This window comes from Stigmatopora nigra, chromosome 5 (genome assembly GCF_051989575.1).
Source record: "Stigmatopora nigra isolate UIUO_SnigA chromosome 5, RoL_Snig_1.1, whole genome shotgun sequence".
NCBI lineage: Eukaryota > Metazoa > Chordata > Actinopteri > Syngnathiformes > Syngnathidae > Stigmatopora > Stigmatopora nigra.
Window position 1 is genome coordinate 8909355 of NC_135512.1, and position 19002 is coordinate 8928356.

General features: G+C 37.7%; 1 protein-coding gene across 4 annotated transcripts in view; it reads left to right on the forward strand.

Moving 5' to 3' along the window:
* negr1 (neuronal growth regulator 1) overlaps positions 1 to 19002 on the forward strand; it is a 70004-nt gene that overhangs the window by 22351 nt on the left and 28651 nt on the right. For all 4 annotated transcript variants that reach the window (XM_077716458.1, XM_077716460.1, XM_077716461.1 and 1 more), the window contains 3 exons: positions 4333 to 4464; positions 11407 to 11527; positions 12867 to 13015. In XM_077716458.1, the coding sequence (XP_077572584.1) occupies positions 4333 to 4464; positions 11407 to 11527; positions 12867 to 13015 (402 nt within the window). The remainder of the gene's footprint in view (positions 1 to 4332; positions 4465 to 11406; positions 11528 to 12866; positions 13016 to 19002) is intronic.

Genomic DNA, 19002 nt, shown 5'->3' on the forward strand with positions numbered 1-19002 from the left:
TATTGTAGCTGGGTCGATTTGTCCAGAGAATGTGGGACCGCTGAAAGGTTGTAATCGGCTAATGTCGTTTTACTGGAATGCCATAAAATCCTTTGGATCTGCATAGCAGTTTTATTTGGCCAGTTCCTGTAAGAGGCGTAAATGTAAAGGAAATATTCGTCTCAGATACAGCAGTCAACCAAAAAAGTATCAGAATTCTACCACAAATGGAACATGAATGTGGTTTAGCAGAGAAATAATTTGTCATCCCAACAGAAATATAGGTGCATTGGCAAACAAAAAATATAAATAAATAACTTAATTACATTTTTTTGGGAGTGGTGGTGGTGGAATTGATTTATGGTTTCAACATATATATGGTTGGCTGGTTGTACCCTCCGAGTTGTCCTTGGGTATGTATGTGAGCAAGAATATTTATTTGGTTATGCCCTAGGATTGGCTGGTAACCAAGCCTACTTGCAATAGTGGGTTGGGATAGGCTTCAGAATCCCTGTGACCGTTGTATGAAGCAACACGGGAATTGAATGAATAAATGAAATATCTGTCGTTAATTCCTGTAAAGGGAAAAAAGAATGCTGCTATGTGCCTGGAAGAATCCGGGCTCCATCAACTACCCTTGACAATTTGATTGCTTAATTATTGAGCTTCTATGTATTTTTATGCTTTTTTTTTTGCTCAGCTGGCCCTTCCTCTTAAAAAAAGGAGTTTGCAAATATGGAAATCATTTTTTTAAACGTTTCTGATTTTAAAATTGATCCACATTGTTGAAATAAACTGGAATATCATTGGGAAACGCCATTAGCAGAAGTACCTTGGTAAGATTCCCAGAAGCCACTCTTGCATGATAAATCTAGCACTTGACATACCTGCTTACAATTTGCTGAAAGCTAAAAAGAGCTGAATAAACTAGTTGTTGGCTCCACTCAGCATACCTAGCTGACACGTATTTTGGTGTGGTGGTATTACCAAACGAAAGTGCATTGAGATTGTGAATTCAATAAATAATAAATAAATAAAACACTGAGACCTCAAGGTAAAATTGAAACATCTGGCCAACCTCTACCCTAAACCTGGGCAGAAATTACAATTATAGAGCATTGTGGATGTGTGGTGACGTTTTTGTTTCTTCTATTTTTGTGATTATTATACCAGATTTGTCAAATTCAGGAAAACATCACATTCTATCCCCACTTAAAAATACTAGGAAAATAATGTTTGTTTAATGTTTGGGTAGAGCATTGTTGTCTCTAGGTGCTCAGCAACCAATTATTGAATATGACATGGCATTCATCAAACTTTGACCCAAATTCAGCAAAGCTTGGATCCAGCATTTCGTCAACACTGCAAACAGTGCCTCCCTGCTAAGCGCACTGTCCATTCTTGTTGAGCTGATAGACTGTGTTTTTTACAGGTTGTCAGACTAACAGAACATGTAATCAGACATTTTTCATTTCTGTTTTGACACACTCCCACCCGAGATTCTTGGGTAACCAGGTAACTCTACAGCAAAGTTGTATATATCCTTACAGTTAAAATAAATTGTCTTCTGGCCCACACCATGTGTGCTGGGCAGAAGGCACCTCAAGCCAGTGTAGCTGTGTGGGCAGCGCAACTATTTTAAGAGTTAAAATGATTAATGGGTGTTTTTTTGGGGGGAAGGGAAGCTCATCAGTGGTGAAAAGGATTCTTCACCAATGTCTGTACTATCTGTGAGGTGCAGCCCTGCAAGAAGTGCACAGCTCCACTTCACATTGTGAGAAATTGTTTACTGCTTAGGTTAACCACTGAATCCAAGCTTTTCTTTGATATGATTTCTTTAATTTAATTTTCTTTAATAAGGTGAGCGTCTCTTGAAAATCTGCAAGTCAACTCAAAGAGGGTTTGATCCTAGGTCCGTCCTCACTGTGCAGAGTTTGCATCTTCTCCATGGGCTTCTTTGGCTTTTCTTGGGGTACTCTGGTCCCCCCCCCCCCCCCCCCCCACATCCCGTAAACATGTAGGGTAGACTGGTTGAAGACCAGAGCTCCATAATTGTTTACTTCTGTATTTTACCGTGTTGCCCCACCCAGGCCCTTTTTGAAAAGGAACTGCACCATGCAAAGGGACCAAACTATGGACTTTTCTGATTTGACTACGCCCTTAATGTTGCAGCAGGAAAACACAATAAATAGTGCCATTGACTTCCCTACAAGAAACAAAGCACAGATGCATACCCTCTTTTCTAACCCTCCCACTTCTGACACCTATTACAATAAAAGTCATTAGCACACGCAACAAATCAGTAAACAATAGATGAAAAATGGCCTTTGTCAAATCCTAATATAATATGTATAACCTTCTATGGCCCTTAATGCACAGAAGTGACCTCACTCTAGTTTTCCGTTCTTCCAGTCCCTCATGCTAAAAATGACGTATTTCATCTTTCGTCATCTCAAATATATATAAAACAATAACTGCAGCTAAAACTGTGTTTTACAGGAAACCAAACACAACTTGTAATAAACAAAATGTAGTAGTAGTTCATCTCAGTTGGAGGTAAAGCATCATAAACTAGAGAGAAAGTCGTAAATCTATGCTCAATGCAAGATGCTTTAACTGTCTACTGAATATCAGTGCTTGGAATTGACTAATTTTAGGGCTAACCATCCCATTTCTATGGACACATTACAGTATATATAACTACATGCTCATGATTACTAACTTTTACCAGAATGTGAACTGTTTTTTAATGAAAAATTCTCTCAGCCTAATATTGTGCAACTGCTATCTTCTTCACGAATGCTATCTACTGCTACAGTATGTATGGTGATGATAATGTAAAATAAGGGAGAAATACGTATATGAAAAAATATTTTAAGGATTTGGAATGGCTTATGATGTTAACCAAATAAATGATATGCTAATATTATACCTCAAATACTCACTCCAAGCCCATTTGCATTGTCTGTGAATAGTATTTATGTATATTGTTCAGGGCAGATTGTTCCATTTTTGCTGTGCAGATCTCTGTTATTATTCACTGCAACATTGTTGTCCCAAGTAATTGTAGATCAATTTTCTGTTGATTAACTGCAGCATCAAAATTGTTTGCCAACTATAATTGTTTATTTTGTATGGGTATTTTTTCAGTTTTAAATTCTCTCTAGTCTAGTCTCTATTCAGCAATGTTTTAGGGTACTTCAACAAAAACACAAGTATAGTAATATATCTACATATTATCTACCCTATATATATATTATATATAAATGTGTATATATCAATTTATAGGTTCTACAGATCAACAATAACAAACAAAAAAGTGCTTGTATGCAGCGGTGGGCAAACCGGTCGGTCCTCAAGGGCCGCTGTGAGTGTAGGGTTTTGTTCCAACCGATCTAGCACAGCCAGTTTAACCATTGTGGTTTCTGTGGAAACAAGAAGCAGCTGAATGCAATCCACTGATTGCACTTGTAGGGCATCAGATTGGTGAAAATGTATCTTCTTGATGGGTTGGAACGAAAACCCATTCCCATTTGTGGTTTTTGTAGTTTGCCCACCCCTGGCTTATAGTGTTTATTTTAAAAAATGTCACAGGTAAATAAGTCACTGTTAATATTTTAAAACATGTTACCATGACAAGAAAATACTGTATTTGATATAAAAAGGCCAAATAAAATAGAATGTTTGTCAATCTGTTGTAACAAGTTGTCCAATCACAGGCGCCTCTTTTACCTAGACAGTGCAATTGGCCCTATCAGTGAAAACTAATGATGTTAATGACCTTAGAACTAAGTGAGTGGTAACCTGTCAAGGGTGCAGTCTACTTTCACTTCAGCTTTCATCCAGCCTCTGAAGGATCACATATTAAAAGAGGGGTCTTTTTTTTTGCTATACCTGCAATTTAGCTGCACAAACATGTTATGGTTAGGCTGCAGCCCCAGATTTTTGTTACCCCATGATTCTGCTAACATTTTTGTCATGATGTTTTGTGGATCTAACATTATTGACTAATAGCATTACGGGCTCACCCTTTCCCTTGGTGCAAGAGGAAGCAGTAAATGCATTTTCTGACATTGAGTTAATCATGAGTAAATTAGAGGAGATGTCAACATTTAATTTCCAAGCACAACATCAATGCAAGTGCATGAGTGCACTGCTCATCTGTTACTATTTTATGACGAAAGGAAGGTCACCAAGAGTTTATTACAACATTTTATTGAATAGCTTCTGAAGACTTATTCACATAAACCGTGGATAACTGTAAGATGATGGCTATACTTTATATTGAGTTTGCAGTGCATTTGTACTGTCTTTGAAGACATCCAGTAAGCACCTTCACTTTTCTTTCTGCAGCAAGGAAGTATGACAGCGGAGAATATCTTAACATCACTGGGATCACAAGGGACCAGGCTGGAGACTACGAATGCAGTGCTCTAAATGACATCGCCTCTCCTGACACCAAAACAGTGAAAGTCACAGTCAACTGTGAGTATACATCTTTATTTGCTGCATTCTTCACACCAGCCTCCCTGCCTCATAAGACACGCATGGAGGTTTCAATGATCACAGTGTCATGTCCCTGATGATACACTTCCAGAAACTGCAACTTCCAAAAGTTGCCGAAGAAGTGGAATGCTTAACATTTCTTAATATTTAATGTGAGGAGTCCCTTTTTGTCTGTGCATATAGGTGATTAATTCACACTAAGGGACGGTCTGACTGTTCCAAGCGCTATTCCATTATGCAGTTAATGAGTCTTCCAAAAGTGTGAGGAGACAGTAATGAGGAGCCTTGACATTAATGAATGATACTGGGCTTTAGCTGCTGTGGTCACAGAAAAAGCACAACTCAGAATCGTGAGGAGAAATGATACCATTGTCTTTCTTTTTAAAAGTGCTCCTAGTTTTATTCTTTGGGGTTTTCGCATACATAGCCGGTGCACAGTCTTACTTTTGCCCAAATTAATGGAAAAGTTTGCAATTTTAAAACTCCTAGCAAGATCTGAAGATAGCTTCACTTGTCACGATGTACATAACATGCAATTAAAAGATAATGTTAGCCATCTATAATGTTGTGAATGAAATATGAATGGTTGCCTGTCTCTTTTTGTGCTCTTTGACTGACTCGTCATCAGTTTAGCATGTAGTCCCCCTTTCCCAAAGTCAGCTATTTGTTTGTTAATGGCATGAGATGGTGTTGCCCATAAGCCCATATATTTACTGAATAAAACATCACAAATATTCCCAACACTGGCCAGTGGGTGCTCTGTGACAATATACAGTTTTGATTAGCTGATTTGAAAAAAGTTTGCCCATATATGTAGTATTTTTCAGGCTCAGACTCTTTTGACATTAATATTTATGATTCTGACATCATGTTTGAGCAATGGTTAACATGAATCTACCTTTCCTTTTTTCAAAAGTACATGAAAGGTTGGTTGATTTGTTACAAGCAAAGACCTTCCCACTCATATTTCACATTTTTCCAAACCCATTAGATTTTTTTTCATATGATTGTTGCCCTGATTTCTTTGTTTGTTTGTTTGTTTTTTTGGTTACATAATTGCATGAAACCGGAACAGGGGAGAATGAGTTGGACAGTTGATGTGTCAGTCCAGATGGTAAACAATCATCACTGCCTCCTGCTCTTTATTCTCTTCCAACTGTTATTCTGTGAGAAAGCATTTGGACTACTTCCAATCCTTGTAACTCATGGAAGGAAAATGCAAGAGCATGGATATATTTTCAAGCAAATGAATCCCTCGCTGCTTCTTCTAAAACCCAAAATGACATATACAGAGCAAGTAAGATATCATTGACTACAAATGAACTGTTGCAAAATGTTTTTGTTCCTTTTCAAACAATATACATTTATTTATTTATGCATTGAAGGAGGAGATCACAATGTAGTTAATCTCATGGCTAATTAGAGATTAAGCCCAATAATTAAAATACCCAAGTTATGGAAAGTAAATTAAAGCCCCTTTATGAAGCCTTTTTGAAACCTAATAACACTAAGCCTGTCATTTGGTTTTCTATGACATGAAACATTATAATACAAATTGAGATATTTTAAGTGAGTCCATTGTCTAACATCTGTCTAAATTTCTTAAATGTTCACACGGCTTGCCACGTTAATTAAATTTCCAGCTGCCTTTGGTCTTGTCATTATGCACTTGTCTGGTGAATGATTTGAGGCTAAATGATTTTATCTGCTAAGCGTGAAAGGTGGCAGTCATCCAGAGACTCACACTAATCTTCAGATTGCTGAAAAGCCATGGTTAGCTAAAATATTTTTCACCGTGGTTTCTCAACCAACTAAAATGTGATATATGACCCGCTTTTGATATTTACTTCATTTTATCCCAACGCCAACTTATTATTGGCTCATGTTCTTCTTGGCACAAAATGCCTCAATCTAAGCGAAGTCAATGATCATCATGTAAACTTTCTGTGAGATCAAAATGAATTGAATTGATATGAATTGAATGCTTTTATTGTCATGATACATGTTTAATGAGCTTTTTTCGTACTCCTTATCCTCACAAAGGTCACAGGGGTGATAGACCCTGCCTCAGCCAACTGTGGGCATTCGACCGAGTAGACCCTAAAATGGTTGCCAGCCCATTACAGTAAAAGTCCCACAGTCAGTGCAAAAAAATATTAGTAAAGAACAATGGAACATAAAAACAACATAAAATGTAATATATAAACAAAAAGCAAACAATCAAAAATACAAAGTAACAGCTTGTTTAAACAAGCGGGACTCAGACCTATGAGGTAGAATACACAGATCAACGAAGTAATATAATCAACCCTTATAAAGTACCCTAATACCTGTTGGATAAAAACTGTCCTTGAAACAGTTTGTCGTGGATGCAACTGACCCATACCGGCTACCTGATGGCAACAGGCTGAACACTGAATGACAGAGGTGAGAGGAGTCCTATGTCATTATTTCCGCCTTTCGGAGGCTTACTCCTTATTGAATACATCTCTGAAGTTGGAAGTGCAACATGTTGCAAAATAGAATTTGACAATTTGCCCAAGCTTTCACCACATCCACAGTGAAGTAACCAAGTGCATTCTCCTCTTATTTATTTGTTGTGCTTACTTTTGGATTCCTTCCGATGCAGCCACTTAAGGTTACTCCAGCTGTTAAAGTCTCATACCACGCCAAGCCTGTTTGCAGGTGTACACACACAGCCAGAATATGTAATTTTAGCAGCACATTTTTAAAACAATCAGGATTTGGGGGAAATCTAATTGGACACCATTTGGAAGTACCAGTATCTATTAATAGAGGTTTGTAACTCATATATATGAATGGATTTTATTGAATAAAATGAAATGGATTCTGATCTAATTGTAAGTAGAGTCACTCCCCCCAAGATGTTGGGATGTAAATCTTTCTCCCCACATCTCTCCAGAGCTCTCATCATCACTGCTATTTGGATTTCTTGCTGCATTCGGGGCATGATTAAATGAGCGAAATCTTGATCTCTTGCAGACTAAATTGTCTTGTTAGTTCCGCTTCAGAGTATTGACACAGTCACTTTCAGCTCCATCTACATATCCTGTTGCCAGTTGCTGTAAAATAACATTTTGATTTTATTTTATTAAGTTTTTAAGGCTGTCTTTTCATTTTTAATCACACTCAGACTCTGTATTCTGCGTAATCGTTACAAGTAACATCTTACTTATAATGTTAATTTGTCTTCATGTAACATACCCTCCATTAAATAAAAAATAAGAAATACAGTATTTATTATTTTTTACGACGAGAAATATTATTGAATGTATGAATATTGGCGGTGGAGCATTTCACAAACGACAGTGAAAAAGGAGAGGACAGTGAACACGACAAATGGAAGTTAGGAACAGTGTCTCAAAGTGTAAGCTGAAAAGTCATGTACTGATTAGTCAATTTCTTAATTACGGTGAGAACTCATTTTACAATCTGACTATGGAGATAGGGATGTTAATTGATCTTTTAATTAAAAAGGCCTGTCTTCTCTGGGTACTTTTAGCAGTCAATAGTTAGAAAATTAATAAATTATATGAATGGGGGTTTTGCTCAAACCTCAGCAGTTTTCTGGGCATATGTTTTTGGCCAACTCTATTTCAAGACAAGAAAATTATCTAACTATGTGCCCTTGAAAATGTATGGGTTGTTCCATTTACTGGGGAGGGTGGGGTATGGGGGTGGGGGGTTCAAGTACATTGTTATGACCATTCATTTATTTTTTTCATTCATTCATCAACCATACCGAGTAGCCTCGCAAAGGTTGTGGGGGTTGCTGGAGCCAATCCCAGCTGACTTTGGGCGAAAAGCAGTCAATGGAGAAATTGCAGCCACTTTCTACCTGATATTATTTTTGAAAGGATGTAGTACAACTTAGATAAAAATTTAGGTTTTACAGTCCCAAATTAGCAAATTTAGTGACAGTTGTCTGTGATTGTTAATTCAGTTTTGGAGGCTACATTCATCTTAACACATTGGACATCTGCATACAGACTTCTGTCCCTCATTATTGAAACACACCAATTAATCATTAATCGTCCCATGCGGCTTCTTAAGGTGAGTGATTCTATATTAAGGTTTGATGCATTCTGAACACGACCTGGCCATGAATATTACATTGAGGGTCAAAGATTTTACTAATCATTAACATGCAGGAGTTTGTTCACTTTGCAGGGATGCACAGTTGGAGGGAGACCTTGTATTTGTTTTCCTGACAACCTCAGCATAATATTCATGCAAGGGAATTTAGTTTGTAATCGACACGCAACTGGCCATTAGTCATCAGGAATTACCACTGGGCCCATATTTTTCTGCTGCATGTGTGTATCTGGTGTGCTTGCTATTCTTGGGTTAAACAAAACACCCCGATCCCCTCTAGCTTTGCCATGAATTAATGTGATTTACAGCACCACCATAGCATTTGGGCCATTAAATTATCTGACTTATTGGAATTTTAGGGACTACCTTGTATTTTTCCTCAATCACTGCAGGCATTTTCCCATTATGTAATGATGTATGACATCAAGTTGAAGTTGAAATTGTCAGAAATTAAAGATTTTAATAGATGTTATTGTCCTAGTTTGGAAAAAGTAATTGAATTGATGTGTACAGTCAAATTGCACTCTGGACAACCTATAAGACCATAGTGTGCCTTCTTCTTTTCTTTTTTTTATTCACTTTGAATAGTCCAAAATTGGTGAACATTGGTGAACATTTTCTCACATAAACTGTTTTAAAATCGTCTAATAGATAGATTAGATATATTTTGCAGTAAATTGTTATTTAAGGTGCCCTTGATAGAGAAAGGATAATAGGTAATATATATGCTTAGCCCCTCACTGGATCAGTAAATGCTAAATCTGAACAGGGTACCCCACTGGCACATCTATTTTTTAAGATCTTTGATGCAGCCCACCTTGAAATCTCAGACAGGTGTGAAAAAGAAAACGATGATAAGGACACTAATCCAGATAACAAAAGCAAATAGCATGAGAAACACGCAAATAGTTACTTTTTTTGATTAAATAACAAGCCTAAAGTCTGCTCAAATAGACGTGTAATCATAACGAGTAGTATGAAAAAAATAATGAGTTAAGTGTGGGCGGTATAAATTATATATTGTATATTTTTTGTCAAAAGTAGAGATTTTCATTATCCGAGCATATTGCAACATATGTTGTTATGATTCAAAAGTCAATTTGTTTGGAGTGATCAGTTAAGGCTTCTATTTTTGCTGGATGCTTCAACACAACACAAAAGTTCAATGCAGTTTAGCACATTATATGCGGGCAGCTAAAGAAAAAAGTATTCAGTTGATTTTCAGAATAAAATTAAGTCAATATGGAATGTCAATATGGTTCTGTGGCCAGATAATCAATGGTTCTGTACAAAGCTGTCAATGGAGGATTATGAGAACCTACTAAGACATCAATTTTGTCCTACATGTGATGTCTGTACTATGTCTCTCCAGTCGATCAATACTAATTGTATCTTTCATTTGCGATATTTATTCCTTACATCAGTAAAATTGGTGGAGGATGCTTACCATTCTGAATACTGTACAGCAGTGGATTTAATCCTTCAGCCGGCACGCTAGACCAAGCTCATCAAACTGGCCGCTAGATTTCATTTATGCTGAGAGAATCTTTTCTTGCAATTAATTACATTGGGCAATTAGAACTGGATATGCTGGTACTTGTACAATTCATAGCCATACTGCAACTTGAGGGAGTGGAATTAAGTAGGATGAGAATTTGGATCAGGTCTTTACTTTTTAAATAAGTATATGCATACTTAAAGTCTGTCCGCCAATATACATGCATAGCCAGCCTAGAAGGGCAGTCATCCACTACCCTTCAGCATGGCATATAAAACCTCCTAAAGTGATAAATGAAAGGATATGCCATGTGAACCCATCACTTGAGTCACTATCTCAGGTCTTTCAGATTAGACAACCCAGCCTTGGATAAGAGGAGGTAGTAATATAATTGGCACACATGCAAGGACAGGAAATCAGCAGACTCCAGTCATATGAGTGTTCATTAGGTTGCAGGAGAATGTTGGTGGAAGGAAATTCATCATCCCAGAGCACACTGTCACCTCCCTCGGCCTCTCCTACGCAATCAAAGTCCATGTTCACAAAAGCTCACTTGGATCTTTTTCTCATACACATTTCTTGCATCCTACCTCATTGGTCAGCTGTCTCATAGGTTAGCAGTGAGCAAACTCTCTGGCTATAGTCAAAGCTCACTTTCTATAAATCTTTGAATCTACGACTGAGCGGTGACCGGTATATGGTGGAGCAGTCTGACAGAAGTAAGGGAGCTAATTTGGTCCATCGGTCCCTCTGACTACTATCAATCAGTCATTTTGCACTAGTTTCACATAGACAAGTCAGGTGAAGCATCTTGCCCAAGGACACAATGACAATGTGCACGAATGGGAGCTGGATTTAAACCCCATGATGATCTTTTGGGCTGTGTTTATCATCCTCTACAGTCTTTTCCCGTCTGCTTCTGTGCAGCTTGAGTGCCACACTGACAAAGCTTAGGTCAGCATGCTCTCAACGACTGACCGGTAGAAGGTCACCAGGAGGTTGGTGTTTAGTACTCTCAGAAAATGTACCCTCTGCTGGGCCTTCTTGATGAGTGCTGGGGTGTTTGCTCCCCAAGTATTTGCTATGTAATTTTCCAAAAATTGGCAAAGAATGCCTTCTCTTCCTCAGCTCTGTTTCTTTTGGAAATGTTGGAAAATGTGTAGATTGACGTCTGTATTAAAGGCTGTAATATTTCCTTGTTCAAACTACTCAGTTTAGGAACTCAATTTGGCTGCCACTAATATTTTCTTTTTTAGGACAGTAGACGTAATTTTGCTAACATGTGTTTGTTTATTTGTTTTTTCCAGTTTCTCCATCCATCCATGAGATGAAAAGCCATGGAGTTGGTTTGGGACGGACTGCTTTGCTGAGGTGTGAGGCTGCTGCTGTGCCTTCACCAACTTTTGAGTGGTACAAAGGGGAGAAAAGGTGAGCAAAGATTGCTTTAACATTGATGGTCACTTAGTTTTGTTCCATTTGTGATGTATCAAAGTCTGTCTGTCCTCGTGGCTTTAATTTAAAACAATTCAGGGCGTACCCCACATACTTCCCATTGTTAGCTGGGAAAGGCTTCAGCAGCACTGTGACACTAGTGAGGATGGGTGGAACAGAAGATTTTTGAATTTAGGTTATGCTTTTTTTGAATGTTTTTTATGGCAGTATCACAGAACTTTAATGAACATGATATTTCAAATAATATTTTAATGACATTTTTGGGTCCAATATTGTAACAAAATTGCTGCATAATATGTATGTGATTTTCTAGTTTGGATTGGCATCATTTTTTGTCTAATCTGCAATATTTTCATTTTTAATCTTTTTTTTTACACTAAACGGCACAAGTATTCAGTGTTTAATACAATAAGACCATGCATTTAGATTCAGTACAAAATCAAAAAGAATGACTTATTGAAGACCACTTTTGTTTTCTATGTTCTTTTGGTCTGTGTCTTTTACATCCTTAACACCAGTCGAGTGTTATTGCCAGTTTGCCACTACTAGAGAAGTGGTAACAGTCTTTGACAAACTCCTTTTCATTATCTGTCAGTGCTTTGAATGAAGGCCAGGTAGTCTTGTGTGCTTATGTCAAGGTGGCATTTCTTTCAGTTTGAATGAGGAGTGTGGACTTATTTAATGTTGACTCAAAAAAGAGACAAGCACACTTGGCGACTGCATGAGCCTTTTTTAAAACGGCCTTCCTTTCATCAGGATGATACATGTAGTTTCTTAGAGCGTTAAATTGATCACAGCTAGTAGTTTTGAAGATGTAAGTGAGAAGGAAAGACACGAGGCTGTGATGTCCAAACTAACTTATTGGATAAACTAAAGAAGCCTCCTTGAATTAGAGGCAAAATGTCTTCTTCGACAGCCAGAATGCTCCAGTTGCAATCAATGGTATGTCGTGATGAGCTGAATAAACAAAAATGTCTATAGATTTTTCAATACATACGATAAGACAATTCTAATCACTATTATAAGCAATAAATGGATGTTAATTTTACAACACAGCACCACAAAAGCAATTTATTCTTATGTAAATTAACACCCTTGTTGACCTCGGAGTCATTCCACCTTCCACTTCAAGGCTTCTGATGTGACACACCAAGGAATAACCGCGTCTGTTGAAGAGAGTATTGAAGTGCTACTTAGTGTCAAGATGACAAACATTTGTGCTGTCCTTGACACCTTAGTCCTCCCCCTTGATGTCTTGTGTGCGAGTGGGTGAGAAATAAAGGCTTAATGTGTTGGCATTGTGCTCAATGTTCAGGATTATCAAGGGCCAGGGCATCGACATCAAGAACCTCAGTTCCAGATCAGTCCTCACGGTGACCAACATGACAGAGGATCGTTATGGAAACTACACTTGTGTTGCTACTAATAAGCTTGGGACCGCTAATGCCAGTGTGCCTCTCATCCGTAAGTACCGTGATACTAGATTTTTGTTATTTCTTGTGCTGGATCTCGAAGCGTCTGGTGGCTACCCAAGGCGGTTTGTGACCTTGTAAGCATTTCATCTGAAAACAGATTACTTAAAAACACAGTTGTGCCACTATTTTAGTGTGTTACCCAGACACTGTGTTATCATCAGCATTTTCTTATATAATTTCTAGTTCCTTTCAGCACCAAGCTTTCAGTGTATGTTCACCCCACCAGCTTTTATTCTTTTCAAGTCATTACTTTTACTGCTTGTATATCTGCCATCTGTGTTGCTGTGTCTGCTTTGAAAAGCTAAATGTGCATGAGAATTGACAAGTATTTATAGTCATGTTTAAGTTTAGCACAGCTAACATACACAGGGGGGCGGCCCATTGACGTGAGTGTTTAGAGTGTCGGCCTCGCAGCTCTTGGGTCCTGGGTTCAAATCCAGGTCGGTTCTCTTGTATGGAATTTTTCATGTTCACATTGGGCCTGGGTGGGTTTCCTCCGGGAACTCCTGTTTCATCCCACATTCCAAAAACATGCATGGCAGGCTGATTGGACTCTAAATTGCACCTAGGTATGGGTGTTAGTGTCTATGGGTCATCGTCTCTTTGTTCCCTGCAACTGGCCAGCCACCGATTCAGGGTGTTTCTTTTTTCCATTGTCTATTTTTGTGACAAGAGCATACATGAACATATGTTTCAAGGGAATGGCTCACCCAAAAATTAATTAGGTTTGGGTTTAATAGAGTGTGGTTTTTGAGTGTATAATAATGGTAATTTACAAGAAACGTGTTATTGAGCCTCTGTTGAATATGACCTAAAAGGCAGATCCAGTTTTTTTGTCAATCTAATACACCCGCCAAACTGAGAGAAGCAATGCAGTTAAGAATAGAAGAACAATGGTGTGAAGAAAAGATCAGGCAAAAAATATATATATTTAATGTATGAACAGGTGAATTAAATTATTCACCAGATTGCACAACACTCTTAGATAATAAACTAGTCTCTCGCAGGACAGGGACTGGGAATACAAAAATACATTTTTGTAGCATTTGCTGTTGGCAAAGGAGCGCTCCACATCCTTTTTGTGTATGCACATAGAACATCAAAAGATCTCAGATCTTCCAATAGATGATCTAAATGTGACGCCAGCAAACCTTAAGGGGGAAAGAAAAAGTATGCCTCAGCATAGTTTGAGGAAATTGAACCGTTTAGAACTGCCCACAACTTTATTTGAACCACCCTAGTTCCCTTTTACCTTCATGACTTTTTTTACGGTGTCTGTTAGCCTCTCTTGTGCCTTATTGTGTCACTTTGGTCTTATTTCGTATCTCGTATCATCATCTCACTCTTCCACCTTCTTTCAAAAACACAAAAGCGTCTCATTTTGCCCCTTTTTCTCCCATGATCTCTACTAATGAAAGAGAGGACACTTCTGTAAGGATGAATGGCAAGCAATCACTGTACTGCATTCTTACAGGTACACACCACAAATAACAGAAATCAGAGGTGAAAGCGCAGGTGACTTTGGATCGCTAATTTAGAACAAGTCGATAACCATTGATGTGCAAGATGGGAAGGGGAACAAGACTTGCATATTTGACCAAGCATCATAAAGTGCATTGAATATAAAGTGGAACAAGTACATAGCTGTTGTTTTGAGAAGATTGCTAATTCATACTGTCAATATGTAAAAAGAGGGGTCTATTACACTTAACACTTTACCCAATTTTATATATATATATATACATATATAATGTGTATTGTATTTTGTGTGTGTCTTTTTTAAATGACTTCACTTTACTGAAAGTGTTCACAAAAATTTGGGTGGGGTCAAAAGAACAGCATTGTAGTGATTGAGGTATTGAGTTTTTTTCTATTCATTTCTTCACCGCTTCTGTTATTTCATCCTTCCATTGGGTAACCACATTTACTACAGTTCGATTTCCCATTTCAGCTGCTGGATAGAAGTAAAATTTGATGAGAAGAAGCTGGGGGAAGCTGTTCTCTCCAATTTTCTGAGAAGTCCTCCAGCTTAATTGGTCAAGCTCTTATCCCCTCAGCTCACCTCAGCTTAGCCCCCGAGGAGATTTCTCCTCTTCTATACCTTTGACTTCAATTCCTCCTTCTTTTTCTCCTCCCTCACAACTTCACATACCCAAGCCCCCAAGCAGTAATCAGAAGCGACTGATGAGGAAAAAAGTAGTAACTCACTTTCTCTCCATCACGCCCTGTCTCACTCAAACGGTAGAGACACTGCTCTCTACTTGGTTAATGAGCATTGTCTTTGTTTGTCCGACCTATAAATCACTACATGTCATTGAGAGATATCTATTCATCTGACAAGATGTTGTTTACTCAGGCCATGTGATTGTGTCTGAGTCAAGAAGCATAGATATGATAGCTAAAGGTGAAAACTGTTGTAATAGCAAATCATGATGAACCTAAGTGGGAATTGAAAAATACATTTGCTAAGTTGCACTCATCATTGGGTAAAACTAGTGATTGTATTTTTTCACTTAGCGGAAAATGTCCATAACATAAGAATTATTACGTAAATAAGATTAATTATTTGTTTTGCTTAAGTCTTTGACAAAATACATTATTTTAAAACACCCAAATAGTTTGCAAGGCTATTCTCCGGGTACTCTGGTTTCCTCTCACATTCCAAAAGCGTGCATGGTAGGCTGGTTGAACACTCTTAAGTTGCCCCTAGGTATGGTGTGAGCGTAAATGTTTGTCCATCTGCTCGTGCCATGCGATTGGCTTGCCACCAATTCAGAGGGTCCTCCACCTCGTGCCCAAAGTCAGCTAGCATAGGCTCTAGTAACCACCATGACCCTTGTGAGGATAAACGGTTCAGAAAATGGATGAATGAATACATATGTAGGACATGTAAATGTATATTCTAAAAGCAGAGTAAAATGATGTTCCATTTAGTTATTTAAAATGCCTGCATTTAGGTTTTTTTCCAGTGGAAATGTTTGGTACTGTGACAATGTGTTCTTGCTGCAGCCCAGCAGGCTTTATATTTAACACCTACACTACAGCATCTCCTGAAGCAAGGAACGTTTATCCCAGGATGATTGAGCATGGTATATGCCTTGCACGATGATACACACATTGGACAGAATTAAGAATGGTATCGGATAATTTTACAATTCACAGAGAAACGAATATACACTTAAGCACCACATACATATTCAATCATCACAATGGAATTTGTGTATGTGCTTAGAATAAATTAATTATATGAATAAAAAAATGTGTAGTCGCAGTTTAATTGCAAAATTCAGTTTTTTGGATTGGATTTTGGTCCACAAACTATTATACAACATTCCTTTTGTATATCACTGTCTAACAAATATGAAATAGCAAACAATTAAAATGTGGTTTCATACAATTAACAGACCATCAATTATTTAATTGTTATAACACTTTCTAAGTTGAGAGCTGTAATTTCCAGACTATTGAGCGGGACTCAATAGTCTGGAAATAATTGAAATAATTTTGAATACGCCACCCAGTGCTGCAGTCATCCCATCGCCTGACTTCGGTGCCGGCCATGTGGGATCAACAAATAGCATTTACTCAAATAAACCCATAATTAGGTGCATCATTGTTAAGACAGGATTAACTGTGTGTTTGACGTGCGTTTTATATCTTATACAATACTCCACAAACACAAAAATTAAATAAAAACAATATCTGACTGTTTTTTTTTCTGTTTCTTTTCAATAAGAACAATTTTGTTCCTATTTATTGGTCAGATTTCTAACATCTCATATTTTTTAGCCATTTCTTGGCCAACCACTGAAAATAGGCAGGCAGAGAGACAGACAGACCGAAACATTGATAGACGGGCAGGTGGACAAACAGATTTCAGTGAAAAATACATTTTCCACTTGTATCTTAGTTCGATCCCTGAAAAATGTAATTAACCGGGTATTTAAAAGGACAAAATATATTCCTTCATACATTTTGACATATAGTTGGCAAATAATGGAAGAATATTAACAATTATATTTTTGACCATTTCATTTTGTGTCGTTTTTTCTATCAGTTTATAGCTTCTTCAACTGAAGTTATAGTAAAACTATTTTTTGGAGTATTTTTTATATTATTTTATAAATAAACCAATTTTAGAACAGTATTTGATGACATTGTTGATGCAGAAGCAGCAGTGTACATGATGTAAGTTCATCATTATGTGCAAATCCTAGAGTGAGATTTCGCTTGTCGGAAGACATGTACCATAAAGTAATGGAACAATTGAGCGTCTGAGAGGGGGATGGATTCACTGGTGACTTGTGCTCAAATATTAATCAGATAGCCTGTGTCTGTGTGTTTGAAGAAGGAACTAAAAAGAAATTGTCTTCACATATCTGCTCCCAGAGGACTGGTTGGCGTGGAAGCATTCGTTGATGTAAAGATGCTTTTGACCTCCACCTGTTTGCATTGTCAAAAATGCACGTGAATCGGTTTCAGTTTCAAATAGAGATAATAGAAGAGAAAAAAAGAGCACAGTTGACCTGATTGTTGGTGGCTTGTCACAGTATAAGGCAACAAAGTCGGTACATAGCTGTTTAACATGCCAACGGAATACTACAGTTGTGTTGACATGACAAGTTTAATACACTCCGCTGTAATCTGATTCGTTGAAGTCTGAACAGGCAACTTGTTTAAATAGGCCTGCGTATTTGTGAAGTATAGAATTCTAAAGTTTAAAGTGCTGACACGTGCTAACTGCAAAATTGGAAGAAAAAACACAAAATTGTGTTGACCCTGTAGTTATTTATTTGGTATTTTTGTGTGTGTGTTAATTTGTTTGTTCAATAGTCAAACAGCTGCCATTTTTTAGGTAATAACATGTGGCAAAACATATGGAAGATGCTGCTGGAGTGTTACTAACTGCTTTTAATGAGAAGGCCTTTATGTGACTTATTCTATAAACAAATTTCCGTTTATGCTACATACCTTAAGACAAGACAGAAGGATGCTTATTTGAAGTACTTGGAATGTGCTTTATAGTGTTTGAAAAGATAATTTGATAGTTGATTTCAAACAAATTCTGAATTTTCCTATACTTTTGGCTACAGCTTGCAGTCTACAAGCATGTTTCCGAGGGTGCAGTCTGAGGGATAAATAACAAAATGTTTGTTAGGGAAAAGATGGAAATGGGGCTACTTTGAGTAGTGCTGATCTCAGTCCAATAAGATCAGATACCTTGTTGTTTTCACTTATGTTCTTGACACTTAGATAAGCTTCAGCACATACCAACATTGGAAAATGCATTTTACACATTGGATATATATAGTGCATATGTAAATTGTCATTCTTCAAATTCTAAATTGGTGCTCTGAAATGACACTAGGTCATCAAATATATAATAGAATTGTGAATATCAGCAGATATTTCTTGTCATGAGATTACATTAAATGCACATTTATGACAGAGGAGTGAGATTCTGCTTTTGCCTGCCAACCATCATCTTGCCTTAAGGCTAATGAATACCAATGCTGTTTTAGCTGACGTAAGGCAAGCTGTCAACAATTCCAGCTCATTTAGTGAAACAGTCTTTGTTTTATTTCTGCCTATCCTCACAAACAGTTACCAATATAAATGGTTGAATGTTGTAGTTATTGCAGTTGTAAATGACAGCCACTGCATCCAAAGATTCACTATACTCGTAAACATGTTAGCCTTCATCTTGTCAAGGTTTAGGGTTAGGCAGCCGAAATTAGTTTCTTACTCAGGGTGTCTGGGCTATTCATTAGAAAAGGGGTATGAAGCTTGGTCTCCCAGTAGAGGCTCAGAGTAGAACTTCTGTTCCTCTGCATCATGAGGAGCCAGGTGGCTCTTGGATCCCTCCCTGGTGAGGTGTAATGGGCATGCCCTACTGGAACAGTGCTTTGGGGGTAACACTGGGTAGACTGTCTCGAATGCATAAAGTGGCTGCGTAGAGCAAAGTCTGGACTTCCG